Source organism: Sciurus carolinensis, chromosome 13, assembly GCF_902686445.1.
Source record: "Sciurus carolinensis chromosome 13, mSciCar1.2, whole genome shotgun sequence".
In the NCBI taxonomy this organism is placed as follows: Eukaryota; Metazoa; Chordata; class Mammalia; order Rodentia; family Sciuridae; genus Sciurus; species Sciurus carolinensis.
In genome coordinates, this window is record NC_062225.1 from 17,738,157 (window position 1) to 17,759,070 (window position 20,914).

General features: G+C 39.1%; 1 protein-coding gene and 2 pseudogenes across 2 annotated transcripts in view; 2 read left to right on the forward strand and 1 right to left on the reverse strand.

Annotated features, from left to right (window-relative positions):
* Positions 1-3,132: 3,132 nt before the first annotated feature.
* LOC124963558 (40S ribosomal protein S25-like) lies at positions 3,133-3,799 on the forward strand (annotated as a pseudogene).
* Positions 3,800-14,299: 10,500 nt separating this feature from the next.
* Positions 14,300-20,914, forward strand: part of Actr2 (actin related protein 2) — a 39,717-nt gene continuing 33,102 nt past the window's right edge. The window contains exon 1 of one of the 2 annotated variants that reach the window (XM_047522970.1): positions 14,300-14,458. In XM_047522970.1, the coding sequence (XP_047378926.1) occupies positions 14,411-14,458 (48 nt within the window). In that variant the 5' untranslated portion in view covers positions 14,300-14,410. The remainder of the gene's footprint in view (positions 14,459-20,914) is intronic. The other variant, XM_047522971.1, reaches the window with a different exon arrangement.
* LOC124963751 (uncharacterized) lies at positions 20,221-20,309 on the reverse strand (annotated as a pseudogene).

The window sequence follows — 20,914 nt, forward strand, 5'->3', positions numbered from 1 at the left end:
AACTTTCTGAGAAAGAGAACCCATCTAGAAAATTGGTTTTCAATTTTTTTCTTTCGTTTTGTTTTTTGATGGTACTGAGGATTGAAGTCGAGTGCTTTATTACTGAGCTACATTCCCAGTCCTTTTTATTTTTAGTTAATTAAATAATGTTGGTATTGGGGATTGAATTGTGTGATGCTCTGCCCCTGAGCTATATCCCCAGTCCTTTTTGCTTTTGGTTTTGAGACTAAGTTGTTGAGGATCACAGCTAAGTTGCTAAGGTTGACCTTGAACTTGTGATCCTCCTGCCTCAGCCTCCTGAATGGAGGGAATTATAGGCACGTGTCACTGCCACTGCACGTGGCTCATTGTCCTGCATTCTAACAGTACAATGTTGACTATTTTTGTTAGGGGACCCGGGGACTATCAGTATCTGTAGGTCTTGCCTCTGAATAGGTATTGCTTTGTTTTTCCTGAGAAAGGAAGAGGAACAGGGTGAGGGGGAAGTGGAAAACTGGCTACTGGCTTATTGGCAGCCCAGTATGAATAGGTTGGGTTTCTCACCTTTTTGAATACGGACTTCTTCACAATCTCCCTCTTTTCAGTAATGCCCCCAAGAGCAGAGTGCCCTTTTCTCACTCCATTCCATTTTAGAGGAACAAGGGAGGGAGATCATCTGACTGCAGGGGCTGAAGGAGGTATTGAAGAGAACAACTGTTTAACATGCTGCAATCAGTTCCTTCCAAAGATGTGTCACCACTACTGGAATAAAATCGAATCTCCCTGTGGTTCGCAGAGTCCCCTTCTGCTACCACTCTTTCCTTCATTTACATACTCCAACCACATGGGCTTTCTTCTTTTCCTTGAACAACACACCATGATCATTTTTTCCTTCTATGTTTTTCTTTAAAGCAAAGATACACTAGTTGTCCCTCAATATCCATTATCTCCTCTTCCTTGGAAATATAACCCCTAATTTTTAGCTCAGCATGGCCATCCAGAACAGACTGTTTTTCTAGCTAGATATGGCTAGCAAAGCTCTAGCCAGGGGAATGGAATTAGAAATAACATATGTAACTTTCAGGAAGAGTCTTTAAAAAGAAATTAGCCTTTCTTGATCCTCTGCATACCTCAACCCCCACCCCTTCCTCCTTCCTGCTAGCTTTAGCACAACCAGCCCCTCCACGCTAGGGAACAGAAGCTACATCATGAGGGTGCAGATAAGGAGCCATTACCACCAGAGGCTAGATCCCTGTTACCATGGAGTGCTGCTCAGTCCCAGAATGTTTGCCTACAAACTGCATTTATGTGGCAGAGAAATAAACTGATTTTTTTTTTTTTTCCTTTTTGCAGTGCTGGGGATTGAACCCATGGCCTTGTGCTTGACAGGCAAGTACTCTACAAACTGAGCTATATTCCCAGCCCTAAGCTCTGATTTTCTAAGTCACTGTTATCTGGGTTGTCTGTCACTCACAGTTGAATCTAACAATGACAGGTTCAGGACGTTACCTACTCAGAGTGGTGTCCCCATCCTAAGTCGCTTTCTATTTTTTTTCTTGTAGCACTACCCATGATTTGAATTTATCATATTTTAAAAGTTTGCTTTCTTAATATTTATCTCTTCATAAAAGCAAGGGTGGGCTTAAAGTCCTACTGATGTTAGAAAAGGAAGCAGAATCCTCTCTGCATAGAATAGTTCCATTCTCTATGTTCAGATGCCACATTCACACACCGAATTACAAACTCAACTTACCAGGTATTCTGGAACCAGAATATTTGACCTCTGAGGAGATGACTCATGGTTTTTGGTTTATAAAAGGTATGTTTCAGTCGGGTACAGTGGTGCAAGCCTGTGGTGGTTGAGGCAGGAGGATCAGAAGTTCGAGGCCAACCTCAGCAATGTATTGAGACCCTGACTCAAAATAAAAACTAAAAAGGGCTGGGGATGCAGCTCAGTGGCAGAGCACTCCTGGGTTCAATCCCCAGCACCAAAAATAAATAAGTCAATACACTATGTTTACAGCATGAATTGATAAATTGGGGTTATGGTTTATAATTGATTAGGAGGCATAGCTTTGCAGGTGGGCAGATAAAGGTGTGAACAGTAGTTTTAATATTTATGGAAATGTGAACTTGACTCATGACTTAAATTTACTGTGCTTTAGTTCTCTCATTTGTTGAAAATGGGGGGGTGGGGAGAACTAGTAATACCTGCATTTTGGGGTGATGTGAGGACCAAATGAGGTCATATATATAAGAGGTTAAGCAATTTGCTTAAGAAGAGGGCTAGGAAGTAGGGGGACCAGGTTTTAAATCCAAGTCTATGTGCTGTTGGATACTTAGCTCTGAACCTGTATACTATGCCACCTTTAAAAAGGCCTCCCTGCAAGAATGGAGGAAGGAGGGACTGGATAGAGGGAAAAGAGGGGTGGGAGGGGTGGGAGGGAAGGAAAAAATAAAAGAATGAATCAAACAACATTACCCTATGTAAATGTATGATTACACAAATGGTACGCCTCTACTTCATGTACAAACAGAGAAACAATATGTATCCCATTTGTTTACAATAAAAATAAATTTAAAAAAAAGGCCTCCCTGGCTATCTTTGTCAGTCTAATAGCCTTGATGTGTTAGAATATTACTTCAAGTTGATAGGACAGAAGAAATGAGAAGAGCTGGAAAGGAGACAAGCAGGGAGGGAAAAGGACCTGCAACCTGCAACTTTAAATCTGAAAACTCTATGAACGCCCCTCTTCACTTCCCAGGCCTGTCTGTCCTCCAGACCTACATATTCTTTCTCTCTCTCTCTCTCTCTCTCTCTCTCTCTCTCTCTCTCTCTCTCTCTCTCTCCAGTACTGGGAATTGAACCCAGGACACTGTACCACTGAACTACATCACCAGCCCTTAAAATTTTCTTTTTAATTTTTTTTTTTTTTTAAATTTGAGACACTGTTTTGTGAAGTTACTAAGTCTGGCCTGGAACTTGCAATCCCCTGCCTCAGCCTCCAAAGTTGCTGGGATCAAGTTCTTAAAAGATCCAATAAATTTTAGAGAGCTGTGAGTCCAGTTAGTTAGTGCCTATATACCTTGCTAGTTACAGAATGTATATTTAGACTAATTAAAAGAGGTCTGGAGAGATATTGCTAGAGACCCATGATGTAAGTAGCAGTCCAAGAAGATCCATTAACTAGATAACATCAGCCTCAAGGTTCTGAAAAGAACCAGAGGGCTGTGACCTGCTCTGTGCTCCATGAGCAAAAGAATGGAGCTGATTCCCCTGCCACCTCGTGTTTCTCATGTCACCATTTACAAAGTTTCTTTTAAAGGAAGACGCCTGTTGGTGAGCAGAGGTTCCTTTCTGTCTGACATCTTGACGAGCCTCCAGTAGCTGCTGCTGCTCTTCAAGCTTCCTGGTGCCACCCAAGGATGACAAGAAGAAGAAAGATGCCAGAAAGTCACTCAAGAAAGACAAGGACCCAGTGAACAAATCTGGGGGCAAAGCCAAAAAGAAGCGGTTCAAAGGCAAGTTCAGGACAAGCTTATCAATCTAAGTCTGTTTGACAAAGCTACTTACAACAAACTCTGTAAGGAAGTTCCCAGCTGTAAGCTTATAACCCCACCTGTGGTCTCTGAGAGACTGAGGAGTCGAGGTTCCCTGGCCAGGGCAACCCTTCGGGAGCTCCTCAGGAAAGGACTGATCGAACTGGTTATAAAGCACAGAGCTCAAGTAATTTATACCAGAAACACCAAGGGTGGAGATACCCCAGCTGCTGGTGAAGATCATGAACAGGTCCAATCAACCATACATTTGGAAAAATAAAACTTTATTAAATAAAAAAAGAAGACGACTGATGATAATCAAGAATGCAAGCAATAATTAATGCAGGTGAGGATGTGGGGGAAAGAAACACTCCTACACTGTGGATGGGATAGTAAATTAGTACAACCACTATGAAAATCAGTAGGGAGGTTATTCAAAAGACTAGGCATGATCCAGCTATACCAAAGAATCGAGTCAGCATACTATAGCAATACAGGCATATTCACATATTCACAATAGCCAAGTTATAAAACATGCCTAGGTATCCAGGAACAGATGAGTGGATAAAGAAAACTCAATATACATACACAATGGGAGTTTTATTCAACCATTGAAAAAGAATGAAATTATGTCATTTGCAGGAAAATGGATGGAACTGGAAAACATCATGTTGAGTGAAACAAGCCAGACTCATAATGTCAAGGATCATATGTTCTCTCCCATATGTAGAAGCTAGAGAGAGAGAGGAATGACAAAAATAACAACAATAACAACAACAACAACAACAACAACAACAAAGCCACTTCATGCCCAGCATGGTGGTGCACACTTGTAATCCCAGAGGTTCTGGAGGCTGAGGCAGGAGGATCTCAAGTTCAAAGCCAGCCTCAGCAATTTAGCGAGGTCCTAAGCAACTTAGTGAGAATCTGTTTCAAAATAAAAAATAAAAAAGGCTGGGGATGTGGCTCAGGGGTTAAGCCCCCTTGGGTTCAATCTCTGATACAAAAAAAAAAAAAAAAAAAAGTACTTCATGAAAACAGAAGGGAACAGATGTAGTGATGCATCTGTAAACCCTGCAACTCAGGAGGCTACTGCATCCAGCTCTTGTGCCGCCATTTTTTTTTTTTTTTTTGGACCAGGTATTGAACCCACTTTTGTGATGAATCCTTAAATACCTTTCTGCAGCATAAGTCAAGAACCTGCTGGGGTGAATTGAGATCCTCTTCTCCCTTTAGCAGGAGCTGCTTGAACCCCTACCCAGTGACAGACTGACTTGGAGAAAGAATGCTACCCTCTCCAGCTCAGCTGTATGTGATGAAACAAGATTGAGTGTTCAGGACTTGGGGTTTGTTCATTCACAAATTGGGCATTTGATAGAAAGGATAACTTTTGGGTGGGAAAGCCTACTAAGAAATCAGTGAACCTAGTTCCAGTCCTCTGTTAACAGTAGAGAGGCATGTCCCTGTGTGAAATATATTAACTTTCATCTCAAAGTTTCTTTTCTAAAAACAGCTTTATTGAGATACCACTCATGTGCCATACAATTCATTCAAAGTGTATAATTCGATGGTAGAGTTATGTGAACATCATCACAATCAATTTAAGAACATTTTTATGATCCCAGATGCAACCTCACACCTATTGGCAATCACTTCCCATTTCTCTGCCACTTAGACACTGGGTATGTAGCTCAGGGGTAGAACAAAGCTTAGCATGTTCGAGACCCTGGGTTTTATTCCTAGCAATGCAGAAAAAGAAAATCAGTTTACCATTTCTCTACCACTTGTCTCCCCTGTCCCTAGCCATCTCTAATTTTTCAATTAATATAGATTTGCTTATTTTGGACATTTAATACAAATGGGATCATGTGGAATGTGGCTTTTTCTAACCAACTTCTTTTCCATAGCATGTTTTTGAGGTTCACCCCTGCTGAGGCATGTATCAGGATTTCGTTCTCTTTTATGGATGAATAATATTCTCTCATATGAATATACCACTTTTTATTTATCTATTCCTCAGGCCATATACATTTGGGTTGTTTCCACTTTTGGGGCGGGGAATAGTGGGGCATTCGACCACTGAGTTACATTCCCAGCCCTGTTTTGTATTTTATTTAGAGACAGGGTCTCACTGAGTTGCTTAGGACCTCGCTGTTGCTGAGGCTGGCTTTGAACTTATGATCCTCCTGCCTCAGCCTCCCCAGCCACCAGGATTACAGGTGTGCACCACTGTGCCTGGCTTGTTTTCACTTTTTGACTATTATGAATAATGCAGCAGTGAACGTTTGTGTACACATTTTCGTGGGTGTGGGGACATATTTTCATTTCTCTTGGGTGTACAGCTAGACAGAGAATTGCTGAGTCACGTGGCAGTTGTTTAACCTTTTGAGGAACTGTCACACTGCTCTCCACAGTGGCTGCACCAGCAACGCAGGAGGGGGCCGGTTTCTCCATATCCTGACCAACATTAACCATTTTTAAATTAAGTATTTTTTTAGGGGCTGGGGATATAGCTCAGTTCATAGGGTGCTTTATTTTTTAGTTGTGGATGGACACAATACCTTTATTTTACTTATTTATTTTTATGTAGTGCTGAGGACCAAATGCAGTGCCTCAATGTGACAGGCAAGTGCTCTACCACTGAACTACAACCCCAGACCCATTTCCCATCTTTTGGCAACAGTTATCCTAGTGGGTGTGACTCACTGAGGTTTTGATTTGCATGATGTCTCCTGATGCAGAACTTTTCTTCCTATGCTTATTGGCCATTTTTGCATCTTTTGCAGTGCTGGGGATTGAACCCAGGACCTTGTACTTGTGAGGCAAGCATTCTACTACTGAGCTATATCCCCAACCCTGCATTTTCTTTAGAAAAGTGTCTGCTAAAAATCTGGGCCATTTGGATTTTTTTTTAATTGTTGAGTTGTAGGAGTTCCTTATATATTCTACATCATGTCTCATCAGATATATGGTTTGTAGATAATTTCTCCCATTCTGAGTTGTATTTTCACTGTCTTAATGGTGTCTTGTAGCACAAACATTTTAAATTTTGCTGACTCCCAACTTACTTTTTATTTTGTTTTTGTGCTTTTGATATTATATCTTAAAAAATTGTCTAAACAGGTCAGGAAAATTTGTAACTAGTTTTCTAGTTTCTGCTTTTAAGAATTTATCATTTAGCCAGGTATGGTGGTGCACACCTGTAATTCTAGCAGATTGGGAAGCTGAGGCAGGAGGATCATGAGTTCAAAGCCAGCCTCAGCAACTTAGTGAGACCCTGGCTCTAAATAAAAAATAAAAAGGGCTGGGCATGTGGCTCAGTGGAAAGTGTTCCTGGGTTCAACTCTTGGTACCAAAAAAAAAAAAAAATTATTGTTTAGCTCTTATATTCAGGTCTTTGATCCACCTTGAGTTAGTTTTTGCTTATGATGTGAAAGGAGAGCCATGAAGAAAGAATGAAGTATACTACAACTAAAATGTCAAATGAAATTAGTTTATATATGCCAAGCACCTGTAAGATTTGTTGCTTGATTTCTTTCTTACTTTCTTTCTTTTTTTTCTTTTTTATGGTATTGGGGATTGAACCCAGGGGTGCTTAACCACTGAGCCACATCCCCAGACCTCTTTATTTATTTTTTATTTACTCTTTTTAGATAGACATGATAGTAGAGTGTATTTTGACATATTATACATACATGGAGTATAACTTATTCTAATTGAGATTCCATTCTTGCAGTTGTACATGATGTGGAGTTTCACTGGTCATGTATTCATATATGCACACAGGAAAGTTCTGTCTGATTCATTCTGCTCTTTCCTGTTCTCATCCTCTCCCTTCTTTTCCTTCCCTTTGTCTTCTCCAATGAACTTTTATTCTACTCCTCCCCCCTTATTATATGTCAGCATCCACATGTCCCTATCTATTTATTTATTTATTTAGGTACCGGGATTGAACTCAGGGGCACTTAACCACTGAGCCACATCCCCAGTCTTTTTTTGTATTTTATTTTGAGACAGAGTCTCACTGAGTTGCTTAGGACCTCACTAAGTTGCTGAGGCTGACTTTGAACTTGCAGTCCTCCTGCCTCAGCTTCCTGAGCCGCTAGGATTACAGGCATGAGCCACTCTGCCTGGTTCTTTTTATTTTTTATTTTGAGACAGGGTTTTGCTAAGTTGCTGAGATTGGCCTCAAACTTGTGATCCTCCTGTCTGAGTCTCTCAATTAACTGGGATACAGATGTGCACCACTGTGCCCCACTGTTGTTTGATTTTTAAAAACCATTAACTAGTTTCAAAACTATGATTTTTCTATTTGAAAGCAACTGCAGTGGCTAATTAGATAAAACCATATGAGCTTGGGAAATGAAAAATTATGGGTCAGGTAAATTGTACTTGATCATGTTCCCTGGTCCAATCAAGCAACAATCATTAATGGCCACTGAAACTATTAAGTGGTGTATTCATGGGGAGCTCTGTAATAGATCATCTAAGAACACTAGAACCCACTGAATAATTTTAATATCACTAAACATGGGATACCCACACATCATATTCCTCCAAATGGGATGCAATAAGAAGCACATATTATAAGAATGTGCAATAAGAAGCACATATTATAAGAATAAGAAGCACCGCTTATGAACATTCATGTTAAACCTACAACTAATCAAGCTTCGACATCTAACTACTAGTTTATAAAGACTATGGAGATTAAAGAATGAAGAAAAACAACATTGTGTAGATACAATCAGCCAAATCCAAAATGTGAGAAATTATACAGACCACATAATCTAGTCTTCAACCAAAAATGGCATTTAAAAGAGAAAGAGTTGTGGTAGCGTATACCTCTAATCCCTGTGACTGGGGAGACTGAGGTAGAAGGATCACAAGTTTAAGGTCAGCTTCAGCAATTTAGCATGGTCCTTAGCAATTTAGTGAGATTCTGTCTCAAAATAAAAAAGAGCTGGGGATGTGGTTCAGTAGTTAAGCACCCCTGGACCCCCAGTAAACAAATAATAAATCAATAAAAAGAGAGAACTGTTATAACTAGAATAGTCTGAAGAGATATACTAGCCAAATGCAATTTGTAAATCTCATTTAGATCCTAAATGGGAAAAAAAAAACACTGTAAAGGACATTTTTGAGATGATTGGAGAAAATGGAACATGAATATTACATGATAATAATAAATTACTATTAATCTTGTTGACTATAATAAAGGTATTGTAATGTTTTTTAAAAAATTCTCTACCTTTTAGAAAAATATACTGAATTATTTAAAATATTCAGATATAGCCTAAAATACTCCAGCAAACAAGAAGAAGCCGGGTGTGGCGGCATATACCTGTAGTTCCAGTTACTCAGGAGGCTGAGACAGGAGGATCATGTTTTTGAGACCATGAGTTCAAGACCAGCCTGGGCAATACAGCAAGATCCCATCTTGAAAAGAAAACAAAAAACCTGTAGGTGATACAAGAATGGCAGAAAGTGGATGGCTGAAGAATGCAGGGGATAGTCTCATGGGATCCATTATACCATACTTTTGTGTGTACACACACAAAAGTGTGTGTGTGTGTGTGTGTGTGTGTGTGTGTGTGTGGTGGGGATCAAATCCAGCACCTCATCCATGCTAAGCACATGCTCTACCATTGAGCTACACTCCCAGCCCCATTATACTATGCTCTTTTTATTTTTATGAGCGTGTGAAATTTCCACAGAAGTTAAGATAGTAACTAAGTTGATTATTATATGAAAAATTAAAGCTATTAAATTATAAAACACACAGTAACTCTTCAGGTTATTTCCCTCCAGTCCTGAGATATAATTATGTACACAGAACATCTAAAAGCAAGCAAGAAGTCAGGCATGGTGGTGCACGTTTGTAATTCCAGCAGCTCAGGAGACTGAAGCAGGAGGATTGCAAGTTCAAGGTCAGCATCAGCAACGTTGCAAGGCCCTAAGCAACTTAGTGAGACCCTGTTTTTTGTTTTGGGTTTTTTTTTTTTGGTAGTGGAGATTGAACCCAGGGGTGGTTTGTTGTTTTGTTTTATTTTTTTGTAATTTTTTTAGTTGTACATGGACACAATACCTTCGTTTTTTAATTTTTATTCAGTACTGAGGATCAAACCCAGGGCCTTGCATGTGCTAGGCAAGAGCTCTACCACTGAAATACATCTCTAGCCCTGCCAATCCTTTTTTATATTTTATTTAGAGACAAGATCTCTGAGTTGTTTTGGGCCTCACTAAGGTGCCAAGCCTGACTTTGAACACAAGATCCTCCTGTCTTAGCCTCCCAAGTCTCTAGGATTAACAGGCAAGCACCACTATGCCCAGCTGAGACCCCGTCTTAAAAAAAAAAAAAAAAAAAAAAAAAAAGAAAGAAAGAAAACAAAAAGGAGTAGGGCTGTAGTTCAGTGGCAGAGTGCTCACCTAGCATGTGTGAAGCCCTGGGTTTGATTCCCAGCACTGCAAAAAAAAAAAAAAAAAAAAAAAGTCAATGTGATAAGAGAACAAAGAGATAAAAACAACAAAGGCAATATATGAACACTGGTTGGATCCTGAATTGGAAGAAAACACCTACAAACATTTTAGGAACAACTAAAATATGAACCATGAATGGAATATGACTATTGAATAGAACTATCAATATGGATATAATATGGAATTATTGCTAATTTTTCTTAGATGTTATGATAATACTATAGTTTTGTAGGAGGCTACACTTAGGAGATGCATGCTAAAAAATGTAGGAGCAAGTGTCAAATACCTTAAATACTTTCATATGGGTTAATTTGCTTCCAACTAGTTTTAACACTGATAAACGTTTATTTTAATAAATTAGAATAACTTGGAAAAGTTTAGATAATTGACAAAATAGAGAAGTCCGGTATAAGTACAAGTCTTACTTACAGACTTTTAAATCAAACAATTAAATAAATACAATTAAATCACATAGATATCTCCTTCCTGACTTGTTCAGGTACAGAAAAAGGGTGTAATGCATATGTAATGACCCAATCTATTTCTAAAATGAGTGAATACCTTTGAAGTAAATTAAAATTCTATCCCAAACATCCCTAAGTTGCTTTTGTGCTCATTAACTTAAAAAAACACAGAAACAGGGCTGGGGAAGATAGCTCAGCTGGTAGAGTGCTTGCCTTGCAAGCACAAGGCCCTGAGTTCAATCCCCAGTTCCGCAAAAAAACAAACCAAAAAAACCCACAGAAACATATTACGTGCATGTGTGAATATGTAACAATAAATTCCACCATTTTGTACAACTATAATGCACCAATAAAAAAATGGAAGGAAAGAAAAAGAAAACAACTGCACAGAAGCTAAATCATGTCCAAATGAGATGTGAGAATCCCTGGATGATTCAGCCTAGGAATAAGTAAAGTTCTCATGCCAGATCTGAGTTTCCAAAAAAATCCTGAGTAAACAGAGTTCAGGTTTTGGAGTCAGGCACAACTGTGCCTAATCCTGGTTATGCTATGTGATGGGTGAAGTTGGTCTGGTCAGTCAACAATTTTTTTTTTTTACAGTTTTGTTGACGTTATAAAATATCTCAAATTTTACCTATTGAATTGCTAGTAAATTTATACAGTTGTGCAACCATTACTAAAATGGTTTTAGAACATTTTCATCAACCTATACAGTGGGCTCATGCTCATTTGTGGTCAACCCTGGATCCTATCTCCAACCCTAACAATCACTGATTTGCTTTCTGCATCTGCAAATGTGCTTTTTCTAGAAATTTCAATGAAATTGCACAATCTATAGTCTTTTGCATCCAGTATAATTTTTTTTTAGGATTATTCATGTTATAGCATGTATTGGTTCTTTTTTTTTTTTTTTTGCGGTACTGGGGATCAAACTTAGGGCCTTGTGCTTGTAAGGCAAGCACTCTACCAGCTGAGCTATCTCCCCAGCCTGTATTGGTTCATTTTTAAAAAAAAAAATTGTTTTAATTTGTTATACATGACAGTAGAATGCACTTATACATTTTGAGAGATCATACATAAATGAAGTGTAATTTCTCATTTTTCTGATTATACATATTGTAGGATCATTTTGACTGCCAAATAAAACTCCGTTGTATGGATATACCATTTATTCTTTACTTATTTGTAAATTGATGCATTGTTTCCACTTTTGGCCTATAAGTAAACCTGCTATGAACATTTGTGTACAAGTTCGAGGAAATGCTCTCTTTTCTTTTGAGTATATACCTAGGAGCGGAACTGCTGGATTATATGGTAATTTTATGCTTAATCTTTTTAAAAAAACTGTCAAGCTGTTTTCCAAAGTGAACCATTCTACATTCTCACTAGTGAAGTATAAGGGTTGAGGTTTCTCCACAATCCTTGTTAACACTTATTTTCTGTCTTCTTGATTATACCCATTCTAGTGAGTATAAAGTGTATCTTACTATGTTTTCAACTTGTAATTCCCTAATGATTAATGATGTTGATCATTTTTTCATGTGCTTATTAGCCATGGGAATATTTGTTTTTTGTGTGTGGTACTGGAAATTGAACCTACGAGTGCTTTACCACTTAGCTACATCCCCAGCACTCATTGGTTTTATTTTGAGACAATGGCCTTGAACTTGTGATCCCCCTGCTTCAGGCTCTGGAGTAGCTGGGATTACAAATGTGCACCACTATGCCTGGTTATAATTTGTATTCTTATCAAGTTGTAAATGTTTTTTATTTACTGTGGATACAAATCTTTTGCAGGATTTATGACTTGCAAATATTTTATCCTAGTCTATGGCTTTTCTTTGTTTGATCTATGAATTGTAAGTTTTACATTTCTATTAAGTCTATTAATTTTTTCTTTTATAGATCATGATTTGGGGGTCAATGGTAAGCAATCTTTGCTTAAATCAATATGAAAACATTTTTTTTCTTGTTTTCTTCTGGATTTTTTTTCTCCCGGTGCTGACAAACAAACCCATGGCTTTGTGCATGCTAGGCAAGCACGGTACCACATTGTGAAAAAAGCAGAAATAACCAGGATGTAACCGGTGTAGAAGGTAGATGCCGGATCATTCACCCTATGGAGTATTATATCTGATTTTGCATGATCAAAGGGTTTTGATGAATTTTTAGTAGTGTACTGAAAATACATTTGTTCATATTTTCTACCATTTATATATATATATTGTTTCTCTAATAAGAAAATAAATGTTTTTCCTTGAAAAGTAAAAATAATGTACTTGTTCCATAAAGAGGAAAAGTAAAAGAATACAGAAAGCTCTGTTTAATTTTCTGAGACCAGTTATATGTACTTCCAAGTAAACTGCACTGTGCTAGGAACTGGGACCACAAAAATAAGATATGGACTCTACACTCAAAAGAAATTTTGAATCAATGCACTGTTCAGCAGGCAGAAGTACCTCAAGGACTGTTGAAGCAAGTGAAGGGAAGAAGTGTTCTCAAGACCTCTCAAATTTTCAAGTACAACTATGGCAACTTAAATTTTAAAATCTACTTTATGAGTTAGGATCTATATATGATCAAATTTGAATATAAAGCACTCTATGCCTTTAGAAAGGTTTGAAAATCACTGGTCTAATAAAAGGTCAAAGTGAAAAGTGAGAGGCTGCTACTATTATAGAAAGAATACTGAATTGGGGTGTTATAATACAAGTTTAATTCTAATTGTCCTACATGTATAGCCATTTGGAAGGCAGAATTCTAGTTCTCAAAAATGAAACTTTTCCTAAGTGAATGTTAATTTTATTCATTCAATAAACATTTGTTAAGTGTAATAAGCACAATAATGTTATTCACATATCCATGGTAAAGTAATAGCAAGGAAGGAGAGAGAAGAACATGTGGAGGTTATCAGCAGTCTTCAGAGAGATGTAACAGGTCTTGGAGCATGAGTATAAATCCGTCTATTGATCAAAAAGAGAAAGCACACGGGCATTACAGATAGGTTCAAAATAATAATAATAGTAATGTAGCTACCACTGAATAAATGCTTGTTTTTATGCACAGAATTTTATCCTTACAGTCACCCCTGGATGTAGAGGTTATCATCCCTACGAACAGACCTCTGAATACCCACATTCCAAAACACTTGACTGGCAGGGCCAGGCTTGAAACTGGGGTTGTCTGATTTCAAAGTCGAAGCTCTTCAAATAGGTAAATAAACTTAAGAGATGTGAGCAATGTGGGGCTATTTGAAGAGAGGAGTGGGGAGCCATGAGGCTGCCACTTTCGCTTAGTTGACCTCGGGGCAGCTTGGGCAAAGACGAGCTGGTATGGAACCGGAGGTACTGAAAGAAGGCCTGATTTCAAGTAAGTGTGTGTATCCAACCCAGCTCTGTCCACTGAAAAGGCCTAGAGGCAATGACACACTAAGGTACATTCGATGGCTGGGGTAGCAAGGACCGCCAGGTTTGCTCCCCGCTCTCCGGGTGGCTTCTCCGCCACATTCCACTGCCACCTCGCGGCAGACCCGGTGTTCTTCACCCGCCGGCCTCTCCTGCAGTCCGTGAAACCGCGCCCTTAACTCCTGCGATACCTTAAGGAGAGGTCCGCAGCATCGGTAACGCCGGCCGCCATTAGCGTCGAGCAAATCGCCAGGAACTAGAAGTGAAGAACACCGGGGCGCGGCAACCTGACGGCCGACCTGGAGGAGCCGTTTCTTATTGGACTTCGCGGCTGCCAGTCTCGGCCTCCTACGTTCCGTCCCTCCCCTTCCGCGCAGGCCGTCTGCTAAGTGGCGGGCGGGGTCGGGCAGTAACTTCCGGTTGGGGGAAGAAAGTTAGGCCGGAGGAGGGGCCACGGAGAGGGAGGAGGAGGAAGAGGCAAGGGCCGGGCGGCGGCGGCGGCTGTAGGTTGTGAGACGGCGGCGGCTCTCCCTGGGGTGGACGATGGACAGCCAGGGCAGGAAGGTGGTGGTGTGCGACAACGGAACCGGAGTAAGTGTCGGGCGAGGAGGCCGCGGCGGCCACAGGCTCGGGCGGAGATGTGCCGGGCTCCTCTGCGCCCGGGGCTGCTCGTCTGGGCCTCTGGGGCGAATGGGCGCGGGTGGCACCTCCCGCCTCCGTGGGCGTGGGAGCGAGCGGAACCGGCTCGGTTCTTCCTTAAGCCCGCCACCACCACAATTTCTCAGGTCTGACCGGCAGGCGAGACCAGCACTGGACGCTGACCCCACCTGCTGTCCCCAGGGGGCCGGCTCGCTTCAGGAGCGAGACCAGTTTGGCCAAAATGTCCGAAGGTTTAGGTAAAAGGTTGAGTTTGTGCAAGCGAGAAGGGTTCCATTTCCCAGACTCACCGGTGTGTGAAAAGGAGAAAGACCTAGAGGCCTTCCTCTTCCTGTATAGTTGAAGATGCCGAACGAGAGGCAGGAAACGGGCTAACAGAAAAAAAAAAAAAAAAAAAAAAAAAGGAAGTGCTGTCATGCAGTTGGCCTAAGCCCTTTCTCAGTGTTCTTCGCCTTTTCTTCCTTCTGTCTGCCTGTTTTGTGAAAGAAAGGGAGACCAGATCGGCAGTGTATCTATTGCTTTTTATTCTGCATGCTTGTAGTTTGACCCAAGAGCAGCCTCGCAGAGACCAGCATGCGTGTGCCATGGGATGATTTGAGGAGATTTAAGTGTTAATTTCACTGACTTGGGGGAAGTTAATCATTTTTAGTTCCTCCACCCCTCTCCCCATTAAGTACAGCATACAGATGTTCAGTCTTGAAGATTCTAATTGTAAAAATCCGAGTAAAGCATTGATTTGTAAACTATTTGAAAGTGATTTCTTTCCATCCCCTTTAATTAATTTAGTTCTGTAGTAATTTCTATTTTAGTGTTGCAAATTTCGTGATTTTTCCCCCCTCTTCCCACAAATGTGACATGTAATGAGTTAAAGTGGTTTTTATTCGAACTTTAAAGCTCTTTGAAAGTTGTATTTTCTTTTGGATTTTTTTTTTTAAATTGTACTCAGTGTAAGTGCTATGACTTTTTATTGTTATTAATTTCGTTTATGGAAATTGAATTGTTCAGGGGGAAAAGAACTGGTATTTACTGCTATAATCTTACCCTTGATTGGATTTGTTACAGCCTTTTACAAACAATAATTATACTAACTTCATCTAAACTGTTAAAACTGAACCAGAATAAGAAGAGTGTTATAATACAACAGGACGTTCATACAAAATACTTTTTAAAAAGGAGACAAATCCACTTCTAGGGAAACATGTCTAAGATTTATTAAACTAAAAAGTTTTAGAATGATTCCATTTATGTGTGTTCTTTATTAAAGATATTTATATGTCCACAAACTTGTATCTGTATATGAAAGTTTTGGAGGAATACCTGAAATGCTCCTATTAGTTATATATGAGACAAGGAATGAAGGAGTAAGGTAAGGTGGAGAAGGTTTCCTGATTTTTCTGAATAATTGGAAAAATGTTCCTTTTTTTTTTAACTTACATTATATTATTATTATATATTATTATTAATGTTATTACATTATATTTAAACTAATTTAATTGCAATCACATGTTCCCTTTACAGTTAAAAACTCAGCAAAGGTGCATTTTTAAAAAACTTGAGGGCCTGGAGTTGTAGCTCAGTGGTAGAGTGCTTACCTGGCACTTGTGAGGCACTGGGTTTGATCCTCAGCACCACATAAAAATAAATAAATTAAATAAAGGTATTGTGTCTACCTCCAACTAAAAAGTAATAATAAAATAAGAAATAAAAGAAAGAGTTTTGTTCCCCTCCCCTTTGGTACCAGGGAATTGAACCCAAGGGTTCACTGAGCCATATCCCCAGTCTGCTTTTTATTTTTATTTTGAAACAGGGTCTCGCTAAGTTGCTTAGGGCTTCACTAAATTGTTAAGACTGGCCTCAAACTTCGATCCTCTAGTTTCATCCTCCCGAGCCACTCGGATTACAGGCAAACATGAATTTATGGCTGGGGATGTGGCTCAGTGATAGAGCACTTGCCTAGCATGTGCAGGGCCTCATGTTCAGCCTCCACGTCCCACAACAAACAAACTATACAAAAACTATGAGCTTAATATCCACCATAGTATCAAATTGACCTCTAAATAAATTTAATATTTTTAAAGTGAATTTACAGTGTTTTGTTACTGTCAAATACTCTCTTTTTAATGGATTCCTCTTCTTTGAGAGGTGTAGGTGAGGTACCCTGTGTTTGTAGTATGTGTACATGTATATGGGATTTGTGTTTGCGGTGCTAGGGATTAAACCCAGGACTTCACACATGCTAGCTAATTTTTGTACCACTGAGCCTTTGTATGAGGTTTATTTTTTGTAGTACTGGGGATTGAACCCAGGACCTCACATATGGTAGGCAAGCACTTAACTCTGGAGCTTCATCGCAGCCCTTTTTATTTTAGTTTTAAGATGGCCTCATTATGCTGCCCAGGCCAGCATGAAATTTAGGATTTTCAGCCTGCTGAACAGCCAGGATTACAGGCTTGTACACCACCAGTGGGGTCATTTTTTGTTTTGTTTTGTTTTTGTACTGGGGATTGAACCCAAGGGCACTTAACCTGACCCTTTTTTATATTTTATTTAGAGACAGGGTCTCACTGAATTAGGGCCTTGCTAAAGTACTGAAGTGCTGCGGCTGGCTTTGAACTCTTGATCCTCCTGCCTCATTCTCCGGAGCTGCTGGGATTACAGGCATGTGCCACCATGCCTGGTTACCAGTGGGAGTGGTTTTTGTTTTTTTGTTTTTTAATATTTTTATTAGTTGTTGATGAACCTTTATGAGGTGTGCCTCACACATGCTAGGCAAGTGCTCTACCACTGAGCCACATTTCCAGTCTCAACCAGTGGGGTTTTTGATGGGCATTTAGAATAGGAATGTTTGCTGCTGGCTGTGGTGTGCACACCCGTAATCCAGCTACACAGGAGGCTGAGGCAGGAGGAACTCCCTTGAGCCTAGGAGTTCAAAGCTATCTTGGGCAGCTTAGTGAGACCATCCCAAATGACAAAATAAAAAGGGCTGGGGATGTAGCTCAGAGGTAGACCAAGCTCACCCAGCATGCTTGAGACCCTGAGTTTAATACTCGGTACCACCCCCACCCCCCCAAAAAAAAAAAATAGGAATGTTAACTGCAAGCTAATTTTTATGTTACTGTTTTGTTAGTTTAGCTAATGATTGTAAAGATTAGAAAGCTGATTTCTGATTATAACTACTATTGCTAGTCTTGTGTATACGCCATAATTTAAAAATCTTGCTCTTTAGGATAAAAGATCCCTTAGCATGACATAAGTGAAAAAGTATAATTAATTCAAACAGATTTATGTATTTGGTTTTGTATTTCTAGTTATTTGCAAATTTTGTCCATGTTTTCTATAGACATGATTGACTGCAAATGAAGAAACAGCTCTGATATGTAAATCATATAAAAATCCGTAATGCTGTGATACTTCAGAAAATTTAAGAGGTTTAGGAACCACTTAAATTCTATATTCTGTTTCTAATTATACTTCTAGACATGAGTGATCATCTTGTTTTATTTTGATACCTAAAGTTACAATGATTCCTTTACAGTTGAATAATTTATTCATATTTAATTTTTAAAAGCAATGGAAATGTTGTTACTCTAAAGTGTTTTCATTAGCCTTTACATACTTCAGGTTTTAAGGGCTGGAGAGGAAACTCAGTGGTAGAGCACTTGCCTAGTATGCACGAGGCCCTGGGTTTAATCTCCCAGCCCCAGGGTGGGAGGTGGAGTTTAGGTTTTAAAATTTTAGGCTATAGGATGTGGGGTTGTGTGTGTGTGTGTGTGTGTGTGTGTGTGTGCGCGCGCGCGCGCGCGCGTGTGCGCATTCACCCATAGGCCCACAGGTGTGATGCTGGCTCTTGAACCCGAGGGCCTCAAGCATGCTAGGCAAACAGTGAACTACATTCCCAGCCCCACTAGAGTCAATTTTTAAAAACTCCTTGACAGTCCCAAAATTGAATATTGTAAAAGTGGGAGCATTGTTTTGATCACATGCCAGATGTTGGTCCTGCTTCATTTCCTCATTATCCCCCAGCTAGACTAGTGTCTCCTTAGGATGGCCTACAGGAGGAAAACTCATCTGATTTCAGTAATCTATACACTTTTCAAAAAGACAGAAAAAGAAATATTGACTTTTAACCTTAACCATTCAAACCTACTTTCTAAAATAGTCATTGCAAGTGGACAGATAGGTCAAAATTTGGAAATCTGTGAAGCACTAGGTTTTGGTCCCTTTAAAGTTGGGCCCAGGTCACTGGTATTGTGTATCCTGTTAGCAAACTTGACTGATTTCATCAGCAGTGAGTTCATTTATGAACAAAATAACCACACACATACCCCCCCCCTTTTTTTTTTTAAAGGAAAAGGTACTTTTAGAACAGATGTAGTTGGGATTATTCTTCATTTTTGCCTGAGGGAACATTATACTGCTCATGCTCTTACCATTTGATGACTCAGTGGGAAGTAAGAGCCAGTTTAAACCACACACTATGAAGAGGAAGCTATATATGGTAAAATCTATTTCTTAAACACAACCTTTCGCACACAATGAGAGAATCTAAGTCACCAAGTCATTTTTGATTTACATGGGGGAGGAATTTCAAGGTTTAAAATGAAACCAAATGAAATCTAGAAAAAATAATTTCTTTGTATTTTATCATATCATGGTTTAGATTTTTTAAATGTCTTTTTTTGTAAGAAAGGAATAGGCAGATTGTATTATTGACAAGTGGATTATTAAATTATTTTCTTATGAACTATTCATGCATTCACTTTTGAAATAATGTGAAGTAGTACATTTTCTGCTATTTTGATGAAGTATCCAAATACCCTTTGGGAATGCTAGCTATGAATTCTAAGATAGCATCTGCTTCCAGTAAGCTACTTCTTATATAGTTTTATTAGTAAGTGATTGATATCTTTAATTTGAAAAGCCAAATTTTCTTTTCTTTTTTTTTTGTAGAGCAGTTAAAATGAGTTCACATTTGTTTCTGTAGTTTCAGGAATCTCAGTTTTTGTGTTGATGTATTTGACAAATTTTGTCACATGAAATGGACTCAAGAATTTTCAGATGAACTTCCCATCTGAACAGTTACTACAAGAAAGTACTGGCATGTTTACCACTATGTCATGTTTTGTGTTTCCACTGTGTGTATGTAGCTCTGAATGAGGGGGTAGACATGTCAATCTTAGGAGTCTCTTCTGTGTCCCTGGGTTTCACTTATGCTCTGTCCAAGGCTCCTCCTCCCACCTTAACTTCTGTTGTGATTTCTCATTTAATAAAATCATATGTTTACATTAGTATGCAGAAAACAACCCTTTTAACTTATAGATGTTCTTCTCAGTCATTCATTGTCTAATATTCTTTGAGAACATTTATACCCATGGAAGTGAGCATTTTTAGCCAGGTGAATAGGTACTTTTGACCCACCCATTTGTTCATTACTTTGAGTTGAAATGTAAGAATTTTGAGCAGTGTTTATTTTCTATATTTGGGGTTTATGTGTAAATTATGACTGACTTCTGGCTGGGGATTATAACTTAATTATTTTTTCTCAACTCTGTGGCTTCCCCATTCACAGTACAGACCAGGCACAGGACAGGGCCTGAGCAATGATGGATATAGGATAGGTTTTTTTTTTTTTTTTGCTGTGCTGGGGATTGAACCCAGGGCCTTGTGCTTGTGAGGCAAACTCTCTACCAACTGAGCTATCTCCCCAGCCCGGATAGGTTTAATCTGCCTCTTTTTTCTGTACAGTTAATGTAAGGACCCAACTTTTGGTAAGTACCAGGAGGCCCACATTTTATTTATAGTGAAAGTAAATTTTGGGTTGGGGTAACTATAACACTTTTTCTACCTTCCCATATCGTTTTTTTTTTTTTTTTCCTGATCAGGTGAATCGATTTTGATTTAAGGACGAAAGAGAGTTTGTGATTTAGGAGAGATTTTGTGTATTTTTTTTTTATTTGAACATACTACTAAAAATTGTTACATATTGTTTTCCTCTGTGGTATTTGTTCCTTCAAATCATCCTTGGTCACATTAATAAATTACTTAAGAATACGTGGAAAAGTGAGTAAGTACTCCTGAATTTTGCTTAACACTTCTTTGAGATGGAAAGTATGTTCTTCATTATCAACCACTGTCAAGTGAGAAGGTGGATGTGAGTGAGCAGGTTACCTATTTATTACATATGCCCTCATATCACATTAACTTTGGCCTTGAAACGTGATCCATAAGAATTGTACAGTATTATACTTTCACAAATGGGTACCTGTATCTGAAAAATGCCCTGTCTTTGATGGCTTAATGGTAAACTGATTAGGACTAGGTTTTGTGGGTTTAGCAGAAAGCATATGAATAGTGTTTTATTTAGACTCTTAAATTGAATATAAGCTACAA